This window comes from Phyllobates terribilis, unplaced genomic scaffold, assembly GCF_046119375.1.
Source record: "Phyllobates terribilis strain yellow unplaced genomic scaffold, ASM4611937v1 Scaffold_5__5_contigs__length_657084704, whole genome shotgun sequence".
NCBI lineage: Eukaryota > Metazoa > Chordata > Amphibia > Anura > Dendrobatidae > Phyllobates > Phyllobates terribilis.
This window is the reverse complement of record NW_027362765.1, coordinates 419,836,706-419,859,197: the sequence shown is the minus strand read 5'-3', so window position 1 is coordinate 419,859,197 and position 22,492 is coordinate 419,836,706. Positions and strand designations below refer to the sequence as shown.

Sequence of the window (22,492 nt, the reverse complement as noted above, 5' to 3'; positions counted from 1 at the left end):
ATTGTCACGGGGGCTTGACCCAGTCCGGGGCTCTAGGTGGTCATTAAAAAGCAAGGGCGGTTTGTTTAGGGGAAAAGTTTAGTGATGCCACCAGTGGTATGCGGCTATAGGTGGCTGCCGCTGCTGAAAGAGACCACTGGGGCCGTTGGTGACGCAGCTGGGATGGATTTGCTCCCTACTGGTAGAGCAGGGCTCCAGGGCTTCTGGTATGGTTTATGTAGGGGGGCTGTGGATGTTGGGGTGCAGGAACGAGGGTGCAGACAATGACCAGACAACACAAGAATGATGGTTTCCTCTTCCTTTACTTGAGGTTTCATGGTATAGACCGGGGCACAGGTAACAGAAGGTAAAGGAGATCCGGGTGGCCTAGAATCAATTTGGGGATCCACCTTGCCAGGTGGAGTTGTATGCCTTCCTTCTGCGCTGTCCTCTTTGGCCCTGATGTCTAAAGCTATGCTGCGGCCCTCTTTCCTGAACAATCGTTAAATCCTCAGCCGTATGGCAGGCAGCTCGAGCCCTTTTCAGGTGTCGTTCCTTCGTGGCGGCGCCGGGCCCTAGTATGCTACTGAGCCGCCGGGAGTTTGGTGGGGCCAGGAGACCTGCAGTCTCCTGCCCTCCGGATTTAGCTGTCGGGACTTCAGTACCCAAACAACCACGGACTCTGGTGTCCGGTTTCTATCGCTTTTCTCTGGGACGAGCTTGGTCACAGCTCCCCTCCCCAGGTTCTCCCTCGTCGCTCTCCTCCGTCCCCAACTGACTTTTCTCACTCCAACTGACTTTTCTAACCCCCGCCTCCGGGCACCAATTTAAAAGGGAAGCTATCCTGAAACCGGGTTAGAGCTCCCCCTTCTGGTCTGGAGCCAGGAAATATGTTGGATGCTGGTGTTACCTGATATGGGGACCCCTCCTTGCTTCCAGGCATGGCATCACCCCCTGTGAGGGAGGCAATGCCAATGTGGCAACCAGACTCCTGAGATGCCACAATAGCACATTTCATACACATTCCACATGCATGCATAGCACATATCTCTCATGCACACATCTCATACACATTACACACTTGCATCACTCATATACAAGACAACTCATACACATCAGATGCAAACACACATGCGTACACAGCACATTTCTGTGATTCACACATCTTATACACATCTCACACGCACACGTAGCACATTACATTTGTACACTCTACATTTCATATAACTAATGGATCTTACTAGAAATTTACTAGATTTAGTGTAATGCATGTTCCTTAGAGTTTAGTTTCTTTTTCCCTCCTGTACTGGCTCAGGCTTTTCAGCATGTAACACAAACATAGTAAATGAAATTGATTTGATACTTCAAAATTTAGGGGACTAGACCAAATAAATTAGATGCTATACTGCCAATATTTACACTTGGTATACAGCAAGACATAAAATACAAAAAAGGAAATTGCAGACTACAAAAGTTATCCCCAGCCACTAGACAAGTGATAATTTTTAGACTGATATTGGTGCCACCAACTTATGTTCTCCATTCTCCACTGGAGAAAGAAGTGTCTGGTCTTCTATGAGCTCTGCTCCTTCATTTATTGTGTATGGGAGTGATGATGAGTAGTGACGGGCGAGCACTAAAATGCACGGGTGCTCGATGCTCGGGTCGAGCAAATTGGAATGCTCGGGTGCTCGACCCGAGCAATGAGTCCAATGTAAGTCTATGGGAAACTCGAGTATTTTTCAGGCGGCTCCCCCCCGCGGTCTGCAGAGGGCCTAAAACTTGCCCAAATCGATGATAACAGTGCTCAAATGACATGGGAACAGTATGGGGAAGACCTCTGGAAGCATTTCTGACTCCCAGGTCAATGCTGTCAACAACGTTGTCAGAGGTATTACGCCACTTTTACGGACTCACGATAAAACATCCAAAAATGAAACCAAAATGGATTTTTAGCGTTTTTTATGTGTTTTTGCACTTTTGTATTGCTTTCAACCATGACAAAAGCATTCACCGGGAAATGTCATTTTAACATTTTACAACCTTATCTGGCCATATGGTATGTGAGACATGATCAGACACATCTTGTTTAATTTATGAAGGAAGGACTCTGAAAGTCACAAAGCCTATTTTTATAGGGCCATCAGGCGGCCTTTACTATTCTTAAAGGGCCAGCAGTCGGCCTTCACTATTCTTAGAGAGCGATCAGCTGGCTATGCTTTGCTATTCCCATAACTAAAGAGTGGCTCTCCTATACTGTTATTGCGTATGCAGTGAGTGGCAGGGCTAGCCAAAATTTAGACGCACCCCAATACCCCTTTGAAAATTTGGACGCACCCCAATAAAACTTTGAAGAGACTTGGAGGAGGGCCTCCTGAAACAATGTTCACATTATTAGGAAGTGGGTCTCCCATACTGTTTGCCTATGCAGTGAATGCAAGGGCTGCCAAAAATTTGGACCTACTCCAATGCCCCTTAGAAGAGACATAGAGGAGGGCCTCCTGAAAAAAAATGTTCCCATTACTAGGAAGTGGGTCTCCCATTGTGTTTGCCTATGCAGTGAATGCAAGGGTTTCCAAAAATTTGGAGGCACTCAAATGACCCTTGGAAGAGACGTGGAGGTTTAATGGCCTCCTGAAAACAATGTTCCCATTATTAGGAAGGGGGTCTACCATAGTGTTGGCCTATGCAGTGAAAGCAAGGACTGGCAAAATTTGGGAGGCACTCCAATGCACCTTGGAAAAGACATGCAGGAGGGCCTCATAAAAAAATGTTACCATTAGAAAGGAGCGGGTCTCCTATACTTGTATTGCCCATGCACTAAGTGTATGGGCTGACAAACATTTACCCCAGGCGGGTATACATGAACATACAGTATAAAAAACTTTTTTTTACAGGCATCATAAACACCCTTTAAAAAAATTATGTAGGTGTTGCATCACGGACCACGGTCACCCTGGTGATATGGTGGTGGAGGATGAGGAAGAGGAGAAAGAGGAGGACAAGAGCAAATAGCCAAAATCAGTAAGCGTATACCCATGTGTGGGTGTGAAAAGGAGCATGGGAATACACCTCCCAAAAAAAGACACTGGATTTGAATTTATTTTACGCTGCTATCATTCGGTGGTGTTGAGAAGTCTGGCCCAATCCAGCCCTTGTTCATTTTTATAAGAGTCAGCCTGTCAGCATTTTCAGTTGACAGGCAGATGCGCTTATCAGTTATAATTCCACCAGCGACACTAAAAACCCGCTCTAATAAAACGCTAGCGGCAGGGCAGGCCAGGACCTCCAAGGCGTAGAGAGCCAGTTCATTCCACGTATCTAGCTTGGACACCCAATAATTATAAGGCACAGAGGAATCACGGAGGACGTTGGTACGGTTGCCAAGGTACTCCCTCCCTCTTCCCAAACTTTGTACTCCTTGTGAGAGTACCCTGCGCCTCAGGGCCTGTGCGATGGGAGGGGCTAAGAAAACTCTCCCAGAACTTTGACAGTGTTCCCCTGCCTCTGCTGGATTGGAGTTGTGCCTCTCTCGGCTGTACTCCTTGGTTGTCCAACGAACTGTGACCTTTGCCGCCAGCGTTTTCAGATGGGAATTTTTTTAATAGTTCAGCAACAAGGGCCTTCTGGTACTGCCCCATTTTTGTAGACCTGTCCGCCTCAGGAATAAGAGATATAAAGTTCTCTTTCTGGCGTGGGTCTAGAAGTGTCACCAACCAGTAATGACTGTCACCCAAAATTTTGAGAACGCGAGGGTCACGGGAAAGACAGGGTAACATAAACTCAGCCATGCGTGCCAGACTGCTAACAGGCAAGACTTCCGTGTCCTCACCAAGAGGATGACTGACCATGCTCTCCTCTTCCTCCTCCTCCCTGTCCTCAGGCCATCCATGCTAAACAGAGGGTATGACAGTTGTGCAGGTAGTATGGTCTATAGCGCATAAAACTAGCTCCTGTTTTTCCTCCTTCTCCTCTTCCTCATTGTCACCCAATCCACGTTGGGATGAGATGAGGCTGGGCTGTGTGTAATCACCCTGTATGGTTCCTTGCTCCATCTCATCATGTTCCGCCTGCAATGCATCCTCTTTGATTGCGAGCAGAGAGCATTTCAGAAGACAGAGAAGCGGGATGGTGACGCTAATGATGGTACGACATCCATGTCCACTCCTGAGGTCTTATGTGTAGAGTCTGAACTGACTACCGACGGCCTTGTTGATTCTGGTAGTCAACAACTGCCCTCTACTGCTCACAAATCCTTCCCTACATCTGCACTGTAGAGTTCCCACGCATGGGGACATCACACACCAGTCAGTGAGACTGAAGCGGCAAACACTGCTGAAGCATGGCAAGGGTGGTGGAAGCTGTAGCTGATTTTCTAAAATGGGCACACAGGCAGAGTACTTTGACAAGCAGATCCGGCAGCTCCGGGCAGCTTTTGAGAAACCGCTGAACCATGAGGTTAAGCACATGGGCCAGGCATGGTACATGTGTGAGCTCGCCTAGCCTCAGAGTCGCCACCAGGTTCTGGCCATTGTAACACACAACTATGCCTGGATGTAGGTTCAGCGGTGTCAGCCACAGATCTGCCTGCTCTTTCAGAGCTGTCTACAACTCTTCAGCATTGTGCTGTTTGTCACCTAAGCTTATTAGCTTCAGCACAGCCTGTTGCCGCTTGGCCGAGGCAGTGCTGCAATGCTTCCAGCTTGTGACTGATGTGGTCATTTCAGAGATGGAGGCTGAAGAGGAGGAGAAGGCAGAGGAGGATGATGTGCAAGAGCTGTAGACAGTGGGGGCAACCCTGATTGACCTAGGGCCCGCAATCCTTGGCATCGGGAGAATGTGTTCCGTCCCAAGTTCCGACTGGGTCCTAGCTTCCACTATGTTAACCCAGTGTGCTGTCAGCGAGATGTCCCATCCCTGCCCACAAGCAGTTGTCCACGTGACCGTGGTTAGGTGGACTTTCCCTGTAACAGCAATGTTGAGGGCATGGCTAATGTTGTGGGACACGTGCTTGTGTAATGCGGGGATGGCACACCGGGAGAAATAGTTGTGGCTGGGGACCAAGTACTGAGGGACTGCTGCAGCCATCAGGTTGTGGAAAGCTTCCGTCTCCTTAAGCCTATAAAAGGCAACATTTCGAGCGCAAGCAGTCGCGAAATGTCGGAATTTAGTAGTGTGGCCTGTGAGGCGTTGGCTGCGTATTTGCACTTGCGTTCCAAGAACTGGGGTATGGACAACTGAATGCTGCGCTGGGACAAGGACGTGCTTTCTGATGGTGCTAGTTGAGAGTGTGCAACGACAGTTGCAGGGTAAGAGGCATCTTCGCATGCACTAAGAACAGTCAATTGGATTGCACGCACAACAGCGGAAGAAGCAGAGGTGTCACCCGCAGACACTGTTCCTGGACCCTGGAGTTCGGCCCACAAAGTCGGGTGCTTTGCTGCCATGTGCCTGATCATGCTAGTGGTGGTCAGGCTGGTAGTTTTGCCACCCCTGCTGATGCTGGCCTGGCAGGTGGTGCAAATGGCCTTTTTGGGGTTATCGGCAGAGTCTTTAAAAAACAACCAGACTCGGGAAGACCTAACAGTTGCACTGGCAACTTCGGTTGTGTTGGTGTTACGAGGAATGGTTGCCCGCCTTCTGTCTGCGGCCACCACACTGCTTCTTCCTGCCTGTTGGGGTGCTCTGCCTCCCTCCCCCTGTGTGCTGCTGTCCTCGCTCTGCATGTCCTCCTGCCAGGTTGGGTCAGTTACTATATCATCCACCACCTCGTCTTCCACTTCTGCACCCTGGTCCTCCTCCTGACTTTCTGGCAATTGTGTCTCATCATCGTCCACCTCTTGTGACACTTTCCCACCGTCGCCTTCGTATGACCATGGCTGCTCAAATATTTGGGCATCACTACATGCGATCTCCTCTTGTCCCGCTTCAAGTGAACCTGGTGAGAGGCCCGAAACTATAAATGGAAAAGTGAACAGCTCTTCGGAGTGTCAAAGTGTGGGATCATTTGTCTCTGGGCACTTGGCATGGTGGGAGGAAGGAGGATCAGGGTGAGGTATATGCGGTCCAGACTCACGGCTACTAAGACTTGACCGTGTGGAAGAAAGGGTGGTGGTGGTGGTGGTTAAGTGACTGGAAGCATTATCCGTTATCCAACCAACAACCTTTTCACACTGCTCTGTGTTTAATAGTGGTGTTCTTCGGTGCCCTATTAATTGGGACAGGAAGGTCGAGCGAGAAGATGTGGGTGTTTATTGTGGCACAATTTCAGCTTGCCCACGGCATCACCATCACGTCCAGTTCCCCGTCCCTTGCCACGTACCTTGCCCATTTTAAATGGAGGACAATATCTTCCATGCTTACTACAAATGGCTGAATTTGGAGCGAACTTATATGTGATACCTGTGACGGACAAAACACAGTTTTAAATAGCTGGCCTGTAGGTAACTATTTTTAACAGCAAACTGGTGTCAATAACTAAATTTTAATGGAGGCCAAAAATGGCAATATTTGCAGTGCAATTGTATGTGATCCGTGTGACGGACAAACCACAGTTTTAAATAGCTGGTCTGTAGGTAACTCTTTTTAACAGCAAACTGGTGCCAATAGCTTCACTGACACACTGAAACAAAATTTTGATGGAGGCCAGAAATGGCAGAATTTTCAGCGCAATTATATGTGATTCATGTGACGGACAAACCACAGCTTTAAATAGCTGGCCTGTAGGTAACTATTTTTAACAGCAAACAGGTGTCAATAGCTTCACTGACACACTGCAACAAAATTTCAATGGAGGCCAGAAATGGAAAGGAACTGGCCGTATTCTGCAGTGCCAACAAGCAAATGGCGCAGATAAACGGTGTTCTCTGGATTGCTTTTTAAGCAAATAATCAGGATTAAGATAAAAAAAAAATTATATTCCTGTCCCCTTATACCTGGGCCTATTTCTACAAATATCTGTAAAAGCACCAGCATCAGACAGAACTGGAATGGACCCTCTTGCTATGTGCACTGTAGTCTGCTATATACCCTGCCTGCCTGCCTAGCCCTGATATCTCTGTAGCTGGATTAGTCCTCTGAAGGACTGTTAGTTGAGATGGATATGTGTCTCTAATATAGTCTGTATACCTACACTAACTATAAACAAGCAAATCTCTCCCTAGCTCAGCAGCAGCTTTCCCTACACTGTCTGATCATGGCTGTGGCATTACAGTGTGTGGCAGACAATCCTTGCATGTTGATTGGAGCTCTAAAGAGCGCCAAACATGCAGGGAGGGGACCCGAGCAACCCCGGAAATACTTGGCGAGCACCGAGCAGTTGCAAGCAGACTCGCTCATCACTAATGATGAGACATCTACACAAGTGTCGTAATAAAAATCTGTCATTAGGTCTGTCAACAGCAGGTTAGTTGTTTACTTCTTCAAAACAAGAATTAATTGAAAAATTGGCAAAACAGCAAAAAGGTCTATAAATATTCAGTATATCTATAAATAAGGCTGAACGTCAATATGTAATGCAGAAATACTGGATTGAGCAGAAATGTGCAACATGTACTTACATGGCCTTTAGTGATGGCAGTTCTTGAAATACATTGGACTCAAGGATAGAGAAAATATTTCCAGATATATTTCTAAAATGAAAGCAAAGAGAATAACATAAGGCCCAAATTACAGTTGGGAGTCCACAAGACCTCAGATAAATAGCGCGGGTTGTTAGCACAAAGGGCATGGACTGTTAGTAATCCCTTAGTACCTATTACCAGTCCAGTATTGGATCCCAATAATTTCCTGCAAGTAGAGGAACAACTCCAAGTTCCTGGGCCGCGTTGTACAGATGTAGCATGCCTCAAATATATTAATGCCTTGTGTCACAGCACTCTACACATTTATTCAATGCAGCCATCTAATACTAAGACCTTGATTCATTAAGACTGGCGTTTTGTACACCACTCTTAATGACAGGTATGCAGGTATAAGTTGTGGCAAATTCATTAAGTAGTACGCCAATTAATAAATTAGATGCATCTTATCAGTGGCATGCATTTCATTGCATCTCGCTAGAAATGTTACTCCTGTCTGACTTAGGACGCCACCACTTTTAATAAATTTTTCCCAGCTCCTCCCCAACTCCATTTTTGCAGAGATGTCCTTAATTAGCGTGAAAACACTAAAAGTTAGAAAATGTTTGTGCAACTTCGTGTTGTGCAAAAATTTAGCAACTTTATTTATTTATTTTATTTATTTTACTCACTTATATAGAGCCATTAATTCCACAGCGCTTTACAGACAATATCGGCACTGTCCCCATTGGGGCTCACAATCTAAATTCCCTATCAGTATGTCTTTGGAATAACTTTATAAGTTATTATTCGCCTGAATTCTGGCATAAACACCATTTTGAGTAGGGGCCTAAGTGTGTGAACCTTGTAATCTGTAAATACTGCTGGTATGATCCACCTTCTACACGTCACTGATAATACTGGTATGAAGACTCATAGTTAGGCCATGGCCCCACTATCAGTATTTGGTCAGTATTTTTTGTCAGGAGTGGGAGCCAAAACCAGGAGTGGGTGATAAATGCAGAATTGGTGACTTGTTTCTGTTATACCTTTTCTCTGATTGTTCCTCACCTGTTTTGGCTCCCACTCCTGAGAGAAAATACTGACCAAATACTAAGAGTGGGGCCATGGCCTTAGACCAGATGTCACCAGGTCTGTTAACAGCTTGTTGGTGTTTGCTTTTTTGCATAAGAAAAAAAACCTTTACATTTTTTTCTTTCTTTTTTCAAAGAGGTAGCCTTTTTTTTTTTTAGACGGAGCTATTTGATGTTTCTTTCTTTTGAGACGAGCAGTAGTTTTTTATCACTTCCTATTCCGCAGCAGTGCTGGAGGCGGGGTGCCATTAGCATATCGCCTCCGATGCTCTAGCATCAGATGCCATATGCCGGTGTGATTCCAGACTTACTAAAAGACTATGGTACAACTTTTAGCATTTTTTTTAATTGCACTGCATGACTCATATGAAAAAAAAAATCTCTAGAAAAAATAATTCCATAATTTGATTTAAATATATCATTTTAATGTGCCTTCTTCTGCTTGCAGGTATTCTAATGCTTTGCAAGCTGCTTGATGCAGTTCAGTCCAATTTCTAACAGCTGGACTCCTTGTAGGCCAAGTCTCTCCTGTCTTTGCCTGAACATGAAAGTTAGGTTGGAATCACAGTAGCGTATGGCATCTGATGTGAGAGCACCGGATGCGATATGCTAATGATACTCGGCTTCTGCTCTGCTGCGAGAGTGTGCCAAGTATTAGTGCTCTATGCTCTGATCCTCTCACATGAGAATCGCAGTACAGTTGAGGAGACGGAGAAATTAATTTCTTCTTCTCCTCCATTGCTGGCATCCACGGGAATCGCACTCCACTTGGGTGACATCTGAATGCAGTGCGATGTTTCGCACGCACCTGTTATAGCAGAAGATGAAGTCCCTCAAGTTTAAAGGCCCCATCTATGCTATATAAGTCTGACAGTTACTTTAGGTCAAAACAACAGCTAAATGTTCCTTCCTTGTATCAATAGAGACTAACGTGTCCTTGCTAGTCATCAGAATGTATCTGATTAAATGTGTCTGAATAAATTTATCTGATGAAATGTTTCAACACAAGCATAGGCATCACGAGAACAGAAACCAGTCTTTGTGTGCTAAATTGTATAATCGGACCATATATGGTAAATCCGTTTCCTGCCTTCAGGGTGTATATAAACCCTATGCTTTGTGATAAAGTTAGAGCTTGTTTGACACATACATCCTGTCCTGTGTCTCATTCTCTCCGATATCGTAATCCAAGGATAGAAGACCCAGAAAGCAGTGACGTCAGCTGGCGCCCGAACAGGGACCTGAGTTAATCTACCCAGGGGGTGCTCGACCGGTCCGAGACGTGGGACGAGTGAAGCTCTCTGTTGGTGATATATACAGCGCTGAGGTAAGAATAACTGTTATATTCTACCTAAAGTATATCACTACCTAGAAGAGACTCCCTCACCCCCGAGCGGTCGGCTCCCAGGTAATTCACAGATTGTTGTCTGGCTCAGGTCCCTTTGAACCAGTAGAATCCCCTCAGATAAATTGTCAGTCCTGCCTTCTATCCTTTGGAAAAACTTAAGAATGACAGTATGGATCCGATGATTGTGTTGTGGGTGTGTCTCGGGATCGGTGTTTTTGGTCTGTTTTTCTGGTTGGCGTATAAGTCCTGGAGTGCATGTAGTGGTGTGGTTCAGAAACCTTTGTGGCCCATTGTCTAAGTGACTGAGGAGTCTACTCTAAGTGAGGAGAACCGAAAGAATGGGGAACCAAAATGCCAAGGAAGGCATTACTGCCAAAGACTTAGTAGTACGCAGAGAAGGGAAACAGGCACTGATTGGAATTGACAAAATATTGTGTAAAGCGGGAATGAATGAAAATGGAGAGATGAATGGAGAGAAATGGAAATCCTTCTTTAACTCCTATCATGGATGGCTGAAAGATAAGGGTCTGTTGAAGACAGTGGATGTATGGATGAATGCATGCCCTCATTTTGAAGGAAAGATTGAAGAACTAGGAGACGGATGTTACAGACTGACAAAAACCGGAATGACAGATTTTTCTCCCTATCTGGCCCCGACGTCACCCCCACCCCAGTACCAGAATTCCCAGGAACCCAATTGCTGGGTTTGCCCCTGATGTGGACATCAGAACCCCTTGACAGTAGACATCTGTGTGGCATGTGGAGGACCGAGACCCCACCCAGCTAGCCTATTCCCAATGAGAACGGTAGTTGTGCCAGGAGCACCGGGAGCAGTAGCAGCAGCAGCAGCAGTAGGGGACGCAGTTGTTCCAGGTCAAGAAACCTGTACAATGTTAATGTATAGACCATGGAGTCCCTCAGAACAATTGGCGTTGATTTCCCAGTTGCCAGATCTGTCCCAGTCCCCGATGGGTTTTGCCAGAATGATAAGAACCATACAGGATACGTACAATGCAAATATGTTGGATTTACAAGGGGTAATTAAGGGAAAATTGGCAGATGAAGCCCGCTATGATAGGTTGATAGATGAGACAAAAAAACAGTATGCCAATAGGACCGGACCCATAGATGCAGAATCTAATGATGCAGCAGCCGGAGTCCTATTCGCAGCAGCATTGGTAAAGGCATGTAAAGACAGACAGGCAGAGAGGCAGGTTACACTAGAAGACCGGGTTCAAGGTAAGGAAGAAGACCTCAAAGATTACTTTAGGGCATTAAGGAGAATTTGGTCAGAAATGGGATTTATTCCCGAAAATAAGACTAGTGAGAGGGTAATAGCAAGTGCTTTCATGAACGGACTAAAGAAGGAGATTGCAGAGAAGGTAAAAGCAAGTAGACCAGACTAGAGACCAGTGAAAGCAGAGGATTTGGCTAGAATAGCCCAGGGGGCACAACATGACATAGCGCAGGCAAAGAGAGCTGCCAGAGTACACATAGTAGAGACTACCCCTAGAAACAACAGAGACAAAGGACGGACTGCAGGAGGAGGACAGAGACTATGTTACGGATGTAAAAAGCCAGGACATTTTAGAAAGGACTGTAGGACCAACCCCTATCCAAATGCTCAGAGTACGGGTCCTCCAGCAGACCAAACTGTTATGAACTGCTACAAACACTAAGGAAAGATAGGAAAACTGTCCCTACAATAGGACTAAGCTGATTCCCTACGATGCAGCGGGGGACCTGTTCCTTGTGAACAGACCCGCCTAAGTCCTCGGCTAGTCTGAACGCAGACCTATAGAAATAAGGGAGGGGTCCCTACAAGAACTAAGGACTGGGATATAGTTGGACACCTCCTAGCAGAAATTGTAGCAGAGCAAAGACAAACAAACAAACAGAAGTACTAGTGGTCAAAAGACCAAGCAAACTACAGAGTAAGGTACAAAGCACCTGGCTAGCTTAAGAGTAAAAGTAACACTGAAGTCCAGCAAGGCCAGGAGGGCGGAGCTGGATTAAATAGGCAAAAAGTCATGTGATCAGCAAAATAGAAAAAACTAACAGGAGGGTTCTAACAGTACCCCCTCTTCTATGAGGATCCTCCGGATCCTCCAGGACCAGGTTTATCAGGAAACCTCCTGTGAAACGCTCCGACAAGTCTAGGAGCAGAGACATCATCCGCCCTTACCCAGGAGTTATCCTTGGGACCAAAACCTTTCCAAGTGACGAGATACTACAATCTCCCTCTATGCCATCTAGAATTAAGAATGCGAGAAATTTCATATTCCCCCTCTTCCTCCACCGGAGGAACAGAGACAGTGGCGTCCCTATCAGAAACATCAGCTTTTTTCAATAAGGAAACATGAAACACCGGATTAATCTTCCAGGAGGTAGGAGCCTCCAACCTAACAGCAGATTGGTTAACTACCTGAAGCACCTTAAACGGACCCACAAACTTCGGGCCCAATTTCTTAGAAGGAATCCTCAACCGCAGATTCCTAGAGGACCACCAAACCATGTTGAAATCAGGATTTCTTTCCTTAGAGTGTTTTATTTTTGGGCTGGACTTACTGTTATGAACTGCTACAGACACTAAGGAAAGATAGGAAAACTGTCCCTACAATAGGACTAAGCTGATTCCCTACGATGCAGCGGGGGACCTGTTCCTTGTGAACAGACCCGCCTAAGTCCTCGGCTAGTCTGAACGCAGACCTATAGAAATAAGGGAGGGGTCCCTACAAGAACTAAGGACTGGGATATAGTTGGACACCTCCTAGCAGAAATTGTAGCAGAGCAAAGACAAACAAACAAACAGAAGTACTAGTGGTCAAAAGACCAAGCAAACTACAGAGTTATGTACAAGGCACCTGGCTAGCTTAAGAGTAAAAGTAACACTGAAGTCCAGCAAGGCCAGGAGGGCGGAGCTGGATTAAATAGGCAAAAAGTCATGTGATCAGCAAAATAGAAAAAACTAACAGGAGGGTTCTAACACAAACAACACCCCCATAGGATAAGGGTAGCTTGCACATGAACCCCCTCATCTCCTTACCCCCAACTCCCAGTTGTATAGTGCAGGTGAACCTACCAGGGGGACATGAAATCGATTTCCAAGTAGATACGGGGGCCGACAATTCAGTAATTATGCGAGGTGATTGGCCATACACTGACACTGATTTTTCACATCATGTCATTGCCACCCCCTTCAATTCCCCGTCTGTCCTGCTCCCTGTCACCAAGAGAATTCCCCTGCAAATTCAAGGAGCTACTGTACATAGCCAGCTCATGGTATCGCCCCGAGGCTAATGTAATCTTTTGGGAAATGATGTGTTCTCCCAATTACAAGCACATATTGAATATCATCCCGATGGCACTGTCACCATGAACCCAGGTTTAAAACCAAGTACCCTTTGCAAAATAATGTCACTAGATATTGCCTGCATAGAAGAGACAAACGATTTTCCCCTGATATTGGAGCAGGCTGTACCCTACGACTTTTGGGCCTCAGATAACACAGATGTCGGTAGGTTAAGAGTTCAACCAGTAATGGTGAAATTAAAACCAGGAGCAATCTTGCCTCAACAGAAGCAGTATCCCCTTAGCTTGGCTCAGGAGAATGCCATAGCCCAGCAAGTCCAAAAATTACTACACAGGGGAGTCCTAGTCAAAACCCAGTCCCCTTGCAACACTCCCCTGTTCCCAGTAAAGAAAAAGAGCGTGCCAGGACAACCAGCCGCATATAGAATGGTCCATGACCTTCGGTTGGTTAACAAAGCCACAGAACTTCTAACACCAGTTGTGCCCAACCCTCATACTCTTCTGTCACAGATACCTTCTAACGCTCTTTGCTTTTCAGTGGTCGATTTGGCAAATGCATTTTTCAGTGTACCATTACATCCTGACTGCCAGTACCTGTTTGCTTTCACGTTCCAGGGCAGTCAATATACATGGACAGTGTTGCCACAGGGTGCCCAGAACTCCCCCACCATGTACACTGCAAGTCTGCAGGAAATACTGGAAGGATGGTCTGAACCACATATCGTTGTTTTGCAATATGTCGATGACCTGCTCATTTGTGCCCCTTCTAGGAAACAATGTCATAGTGCAACTATATCGCTTATGTTGTTTCTCTATCGAGCTGGCTGCAAGGCATCGAAAGATAAGCTTCAGTTTTGTAAATCTTCAGTCACCTTTTTGGGACATTGCATTACACCAGGAGCCCGTCATTTAACAAATGCACGCAAACAAGCAGTACAGGCATTCACCGTCCCTAACAATGTTGCAGCCCTCAGAACTTTTCTTGGACTTGTTTCCTATTGCAGAGAGTGGATTCATGCCGTCTCTGTTTTGACGCAGCCCCTTTATGACTGTCTTACCCCTACACCTTTTGTACTAACATCAGAGGCAATAGACTGTTTTTATTTCTCTTAAAAACCGTATTTTGGCCACTCCAGCTTTGGGTACCCCTAATTATGAGCTCCCATTTACTCTGTACCTTCATGAACAAGCTGGACATGCAGCAGGAGTTTTAACTCAAATACACGGTAATAATCAGAGACCTGTTGCCTACTTTAGTGGCAGATTAGATGCGGTAGCCAGAGGTGCACCATCCTGCGTACGTGCTCTGCATGCTGTTGGACTATTACTCCATAAATCCGCAGACATTGTTCTTGACCACCTGCTCACCGTTCTAACACCTCATGATGTCTACACTATATTGAACCAGGTGCAACCCGCTCACCTCTCAGCAGCACGTCATCTCAGGTTACAATGTGCACTGTTAATGCCTCCCAATGTTTCTTTACAGAGGTGTACTACTTTGAACCCAGCAACTTTGTTGCCTCTCTCGGATCTAAAGGAGAGGTCAGGTACTGTGCTTTTTAAGGAAGATCCAAGAGAGGAAGTTCCTCATGACTGTGTACAAATAATGGCACAAGAAACGGCAGGTTTACCTACTGTATTTGAACATGAATTAGAAAATGCAGATTTTGAATTTTTTGTAGATGGATCCCGTCATCAGGACGATTCAGGTACCTTCCATACTGGATATGCAGTTGTCTCCCTCAATGCAGTAATCAAGGCAGAACCAATGCTCCCACACCAATCGGCTCAAGAGGCCGAACTTAGGGCCCTAACCGAGGCCTGTAAACTAGCAGAAGGTAGTATTGTTAACATTTACACGGATTCTAGGTACGCATTCGGTATATCGCATGATTTTGGTCCCATATGGAAGTCAAGAGGTTTCCTGACAGCAGCAGGACACCCCATAAAGAATGCTGATGCGGTCCAGCAGTTAATTGATGCACTACAACTACCCAAAAAAGTAGCTGTCATAAAGTTAAGAGCACATGTGGCACGCCAGGGGTCTGGTTGCCACAGTAATAGAAATATTACGTCTGAGAGCAAGTGGGAGGTTTCTCTGGTCAGGAGCCCTAAGCATGCAACACTTCCTGCCCAGACCTGGGAGGGGAGGAATCTGCCCTTATAAACTGGGTCTGGGGCGGGATTAGTGAGTTCAGTCAGAGCCTGGAGACAGTTCCAGACACAGGGAGAGTTACAGCAGGAGCTCTGTAGGAGCAGTAGCTGAAGACCAGGGGCTGAAGCTAAGCAGAGATATAGCTCGCCCTGGCAGAAGAATCTAGGAACCGGACACAGGAGTCCGAGGCTGTGGGGACTGATATTCACCCAGCAGCAGAAACCAGCCGGCAGGGGATTCCAGGTCCTCTGGCCATAGAAGCCCGGAGGCTCAGTCACAAGGAAGGGACCAGCACCGCCATCCAGGAGCAGAGGCTAACAGAAGGCCCCCAGTCACCAGCCATACGGGTGAGCACCACACGGTATACTCAGGGACGTGGGCTACTTCTACCCGCTTACAGCAAGGTAGCCAGAAAGAGTGCAGATAGACGGGGAGGCCTACAACTCCACTTAGCCAGGGGAACTCCTGTTTGCTCGCTGACTGACCCTTATGTTAGCCAGTACTTCCGGGAGGGTCTGCTTTAATATCACCAGTAAAGACCCTGAACAGCACTGCAAAGACTCTGAGTCGTTACTGCTTCATCGCCGCACCAGCACTACTAGTGCTGGGACTCCCGTGCACTATCACCCTCACCATCAACTACACTGCCCTGGGGCTGCACTCTTCCCGTGGGGAGTCACACTACCTAAGCTGCATACACCATCAGCCCCAGCGGTCTGCCTTGCAGCGGCGGTCCGCACTGACCGCAATCCACGGGTGGAGTAGTTGGACAATTAACCTAAAACCCCCACAAAATACCGCCATCGGCCTGACCACCCTGCGCCACGTGACCGGGTCACCGCCACGGATTCTACAACCCCCAGAGACCCGGCTCCGGGTATCCCACACACGTCCACACTAGGCCCAGGGGGCGAGTCAGCTTTGGCGTAGTCGGCAGGATTTTGTGCCCGCAACCACCGGGTGCTGCGCGCCTTCAAAAGACTGTCATACCTGCCGTGGTGAAAGTTCCCGCCATCCGGAGCCGTCTCCCGCCATCTTCAGTCGGTTCCCACCATCCGGAGCCGTCTGCCGCCATCTTCAGTCGGTTCCCGCCATCCGCAGCTGTTTTCCCGCCATCCGCAGTCGTTTTCCCGCCATCGGACGCCATCTTCGGGACCCCGCGCGGGAAGAAGAGGGGCGTGGATGCCGAAAGCGCGCGAGACCCAAAGCTCCGCCCCACGCACCGACGCTGCTCAAGGTCCTGGAAGGGAGAGAGAGCGACGCGACGTCACCAGAGCGCGACGCAAGGCCCTCCACCCTGACGATCGTCTGCGGAGCTGCGGCCTATGGAGAAGAAGCAACAGAAGGTAGGCCACACTTATCTAGGGGGGAGGAAGATGACGGACACGGAGGGACCATCTACCACCAGCGCGGCCACTGCCGCAGTAATGCCATTTACCATGCCTTACATCCCCGGAGCGGCCTGGCTGCCCCAATACTCAGGGGAGTCGCATACCCTAAGCGACTTTAAAGAGAGACTGTACAGCCTGTTTAAAGTATACCCCCTGACAGAGGGACAAAAAGTGAGCATATTGGTAGGCCAGCTAACCGGGGCAGCCCAACGTGAAATAAAGTCCTGGTCAGTCAGGGACAAGGAGACTGTAAAAGAGATCTTAACCCGTCTGAGAGACACCTTTGATACCCGCACCTCAGCAGAGATCAAAATGAAATTCTATGGGTGCAAGCAGCGGGCCCAAGACAGTATAAGAGACTATGCTTTGAATTTGCAAGAGGCCCTGGGAGCCATTAAACAGGCAGACCCTGACAGTGTGCGGAATGCAGATGAACTGTTAACTGAGCAATTCATTGAGGGTCCGCTGTCCAACGCCCACCGAACCCAGTTACGTGCAATGGCCTTGCAGAACCCTGGTTTAGACTTTGCAAAGTTCAAAGACAGGGCCATCCGGGTGCTCCGAGAACCGGCACCGGGTAGCGCTGTAACCCACCGGCGCCCTGCTATTACCTATCACCAGGAGGCGGCGCCATTGTCTACAGAGTCTGTAGGAGCTGGTGCGCAGGCTTTGGATAACAACCCGGCTACTGACCTGCATCATCAGGTCCAAGAGTTAACCAAAAGCGTAGCCGCGCTAACCAGAACTGTGCAGTCTTTACAGGTTTCCCCTCCAGGAAAGATCCAGCTGGCATCCGGACCGGAGGACGTCCCATGGCGCCGACAGAGGAGGATCCCAACGTCCAGAGGAAGACCCAGCGACAGATACTACGAGGACGGACAACCCATCTGCCGCCGCTGCAATCAACCAGGACACATGGCAAGGTACTGTCATTTAAACGGGCACAACCTGGGGTAGAGGGCCAACCCCCAGGCATTAGATCATCAGGCCCATCGAACTGGCGTGATAAATACATAGGGGGAAGTCCGGTCTTGCCTGTGGTACTGGATGGCATTCCAATGAGTGCCCTACTGGACACTGGGTCACAAGTGACTACCATCCCGTACGTGCTCTTTAAGCGGTGCTGGAATGAGTCGGACATAACCCGCTACCCAGATGACGACCTGAGTATCATCGCCAGCAATGGTCAGCCCGTGTCGCAGGTGGGATTCAAGGAGGTGACCATAAAGGTCGGTAAAGTCGAGCTGGCGGCACAAGGACTGATTATTGTGGACATAGACCGTCATGAGAGCCACCCTAAAATCACCTTAGGGACTAACGTGATTGAAAATTGTCTTGCAGAGGTGATTCTCATTTTACAACAGTTTGCCAAGAACGCCAGTTCCAGCCAGCAGCGTGTGCTCCAAAAAGAGATCCGGGCACTGATGAAGCGGCAACAAGTGGAACTATCTGGTGGTGAGATAGGTAGCGTGAGAATGTGTGACCCGTTCCCTATTGCCATGCCCCCGAAAAGTGAGATGATGATCTGGTGCCGGGCAGCTATTGATCTAAGAGGTAGAGACTACCAAGCAATGGTAGAACCTGTCTACTCAGACAGTAGGCCCACCATTTTGACAGCACGGGGTGGTCGATGTACGCCATGGGAGAGTGCCCGTCCGCATCATAAATATCGGGGAGAGAGAAGTATACCTGCCCCGGTATGCCACGCTAGCCAAATTGTTCACCATAAACCAAAATTCTGTAAGGGCCGTGGAACCCTTGCCTCCATCTCAACCAGAGGAAGGTAACGGCTCTAAGAAACAAATGGAGGACTGGTGTCAGCAACTGCATTTGGGTACTGACTCCACTCCCTCACACCAAAAACAGGGAGTCTACCGGGTGGTTCAGGAGTACGAAAGAGTCTTTAGTAAACACCCGCTAGACTTCGGGCGAGTAAAGGGGGTAGAACATCACATCCCCACAGGAGACCATCCGCCCATAAAGGAAAGATACCGACCTGTACCCCCTGCACACTATCAGCATGCAAAAGGGATGTTGCGGGACATGAAGGAGGCTGGGGTAATCAGAGACAGCTGTAGCCCCTGGGCAGCTCCATTAGTTCTAGTGAAAAAGAAGGACAGCACCGTGAGAATGTGTAGACTACAGAAAGGTCAACCGTATCACACACAAGAATGCGTACCCGTTACCTAGGATAGAAGAATCTTTAGCTGCTTTAAAATCTGCTAACTTCTTCTCCACTTTAGATCTTACTAGCGGGTACTGGCAGGTTCCTGTAGCAGAGGCAGACAAGGAGAAGACTGCATTCACCACCCCGATGGGCCTCAGCGAATTCAACTGTATGCCGTTCTGGCTCTGCAACGCACCAGGAACCTTCCAACAGTTGATGGAATGCTGTCTGGGACACCAGAATTTCGAGACGGTCCTGTTATACCTGGACGATGTCACCGTCTATTCCAAAACCTACGAGGACTATCTGAAACACCTGGCAGAAGTGTTTGACACCCTGGCAAGCTACGGCCTCAAGGTGAAACCCTCCAAGTGTCACCTGCTGAAACCAAAGGTGCAGTACCTGGGACACATGGTGAGTGCTGACGGAGTAGCTCCCGACCCCGATAAGATCACCGTGATTAAAGACTGGCCAAGACCCTCCAGCATAAAGGAAGTGCGGCAGTTTCTCGGGTTGGTAGGCTACTACCAAAGATTCATTCCCGGTTTCACCAAAATGGCAGCTCCTATGCAGGACCTCCTGAAAGGCCAATCCAGGAAGGCCAAAAACCAGAAGCCGCCCTTCAGAAGGGAAAAGATGGAAGAAGAGTCCTTCTGCCAGCTGAAGATGGCCCTCACGGGGGATGAAATCCTGGCGTACCCTGACTACAGCCAGCCCTTTATCCTCCACACGGACGCGAGCAACATCAGGCTAGGAGCCGTACTGTCCCAGATCCAGCAGGGGAAAGAATGGGTGATTGCTTACGCCAGCCGAAAACTACGGCCCACAGAGAGAAACCCTGAGAATTATAGCTCATTCAAGCTAGAGTTCCTGGCCGTGGTGTGGGCAGTGACCGAACGTTTCAAGCATTACCTTGCCTCTTCCAAGTTCACCGTGTACACGGATAACAACCCGTTGACACACCTGGACACTGCAAGACTTGGTGCCCTGGAGCAGAGATGGATGGCCCGCCTGTCCAACTATGAATTTACCATCAAATACCGGGCGGGACGCTCAAATGCCAACGCGGATGCCCTGTCGAGAATGCCAAACCTACCGGACGTAGGGGAAGATCCAGAAGAACTGGAAGAAATCGAACTCCCTGCGTTCCACTGCCATGGGATTACCCTGTATTCCCACTGTGTGAGGGACAGGCGCTCTGCTACGTTCAACCCCTTACCCCACTACAGCTGGGCAGAGACACAAGACAGTGATCCCGCAGTCCATCTGGTGAATGAAATGCTGACACAGGCTGATGCCCGTCTTGACCCAGACGCTCCGGAGGAGACCAAGCAACTGTGGAAGGAGAAAAGCAGGCTGTTTCTTTACAAGGAGAAGCTGTGCCAGAGAATGGTCAACTCTAGATCACATGAGCTGACCTGGCAGGTAGTGGTCCCAAGACGAGACGCGGCTATGGTTCTGGAGGCGTACCACGATGGAGCAGGACACTTCGGATGGAAAAAGCTGGAGTTCTTGTTGCGTGAACGGTTCTACTGGGTAGGCATGAGAGGAGCCATCGAGAGGTGGTGCAGAGACTGTGGCCCGTGCAACCTAAGAAGAAAGGACCGTGCCAGCCAGAAGAGTCCCCTGCAGCCCATCATCACCAGGCAGCCACTGGAACTGGTAGCCCTGGACCATGTGAAACTGGCTCCAAGCAAATCTGGGTACGTCTACGCCCTCACCATCGTAGATCACTACTCCCGGTTTCTAGTGGTGGTCCCTGTCAAGGACTTAACGGCCCAAACAGCAGCCAGGGCCTTCCAACTGCACTTCTGCCGTCCACACTAGGCCCAGGGGGCGAGTCACACATACCAGACGCACCGACCAGGTGAGTAGAGGAAACGCGATGGCAGATGCAGCAGCAAAAACAGCAGCCTGTAAGCCGCAACAAGGGCCAACAGTACGTCAGTTAAGTGCCCCTAAAAACCATGCATTCAGTGCATTGTTTATATACCCTATATCAGGGGTCTCAAACACGCGGCCCGCGGGCCGCATGCGGCCCCTGAGGTTGCTTTATGCGGCACGCAGGCACAGACCCCTTGATGATCCCGACTAGGTCCAGGAGGAGCTGCCGACAGCAGCGCTGCATTGCCACACAGAGACCGTCTCCCAGCACTGCATTTCCAATGCCAGCCGCTGGCCAATCAGAGGCCAGCAGCTGATATCTGCGTGTCGGCGCAGCGAGTATGACGTCATTGCCATACGCAGATATCAGCTGCTGGCCTCTGATTGGCCGGCGGCTGGCATTGGAAATGCAGTGCTGGGAGACAGTCTCTGTGCGGCAATGCAGCGCTGCTGTCGGTGGCTCCTCCTGGACCAGGTCGGGATCGTCAAGGGGTCTGAATCTGTGGTGCCTTCGGGCCACATCTGCAGGAAGGACGCTGAGGGAACGGAGGACAGGTGAGAATCATCTTTTTTTTTCTATTTTATGTGTGTGAAGAACAGGGGGCACATAGCCACAAGATGGGGACCTGGATGGGGCACATAGCCACAAGATGGGGACCTGGATTGGGCACATAGCCACAAGTTGGGGACCTGGATGGGGCTCATAGCCACAAGATGGGGACCTGGATGGGGCACATAGCCACAAGATGGGGACCTGGATGGGGCACATAGCCACAAGATGGGGACCTGGATGGGGCACATAGCCACAAGATGGGGACCTGGATGGGGCACATAGCCACAAGATGGGGACCTGGATGGGGCACATAGCCACAAGATGGGGACCTGGATGGGCTACATAGCCACAGGATGGGTACCTGGATGGGGCACATAGCCACAAGATGGGGACCTGGATGGGGCACATAGCCACAAGATGGAGACCTGGATGGGGCACATAGCCACAAGATGGGGACCTGGATGGGGCACATAGCCACAAGATGGGGACCTGGATGGGGCACATAGCCACAAGATGGGGACCTGGATTGGGCACATAGCCACAAGTTGGGGACCTGGATGGGGCTCATAGCCACAAGATGGGGACCTGGATGGGGCACATAGCCACAAGATGGAGACCTGGATGGGGCACATAGCCACAAGATGGGGACCTGGATGGGGCACATAGCCACAAGATGGGGACCTGGATGGGGCACATAGCCACAGGATGGGGACCTGGATGGGCTACATAGGCACAAGATGGGGACCTGGATGGGGCACATAGCCACAAGATGGGGACCTGGATGGGGCACATAGCTACAAGATGGAGAACATGGGGCACATAGCCACAAGATGGGGACCTGGATTGGGCACATAGCCACAAGTTGGGGACCTGGATGGGGCTCATAGCCACAAGATGGGGACCTGGATGGGGCACATAGCCACAAGATGGGGACCTGGATGGGGCACATAGCCACAAGATGGGGACCTGGATGGGGCACATAGCCACAAGATGGGGACCTGGATGGGGCACATAGCCACAGGATGGGGACCTGGATGGGCTACATAG

The 22,492-nt window shown here is 49.0% G+C and overlaps 1 protein-coding gene across 1 annotated transcript in view; it reads right to left on the bottom strand.

Moving 5' to 3' along the window:
• The window catches only part of ADGRA1 (adhesion G protein-coupled receptor A1), a 1,149,356-nt gene that overhangs the window by 871,678 nt on the left and 255,186 nt on the right, over nucleotides 1-22,492 (bottom strand). Inside the window, exon 5 of the mRNA XM_073685204.1 lies at nucleotides 7,539-7,610. Coding sequence (XP_073541305.1) covers nucleotides 7,539-7,610 — 72 coding nt within the window. The remainder of the gene's footprint in view (nucleotides 1-7,538; nucleotides 7,611-22,492) is intronic.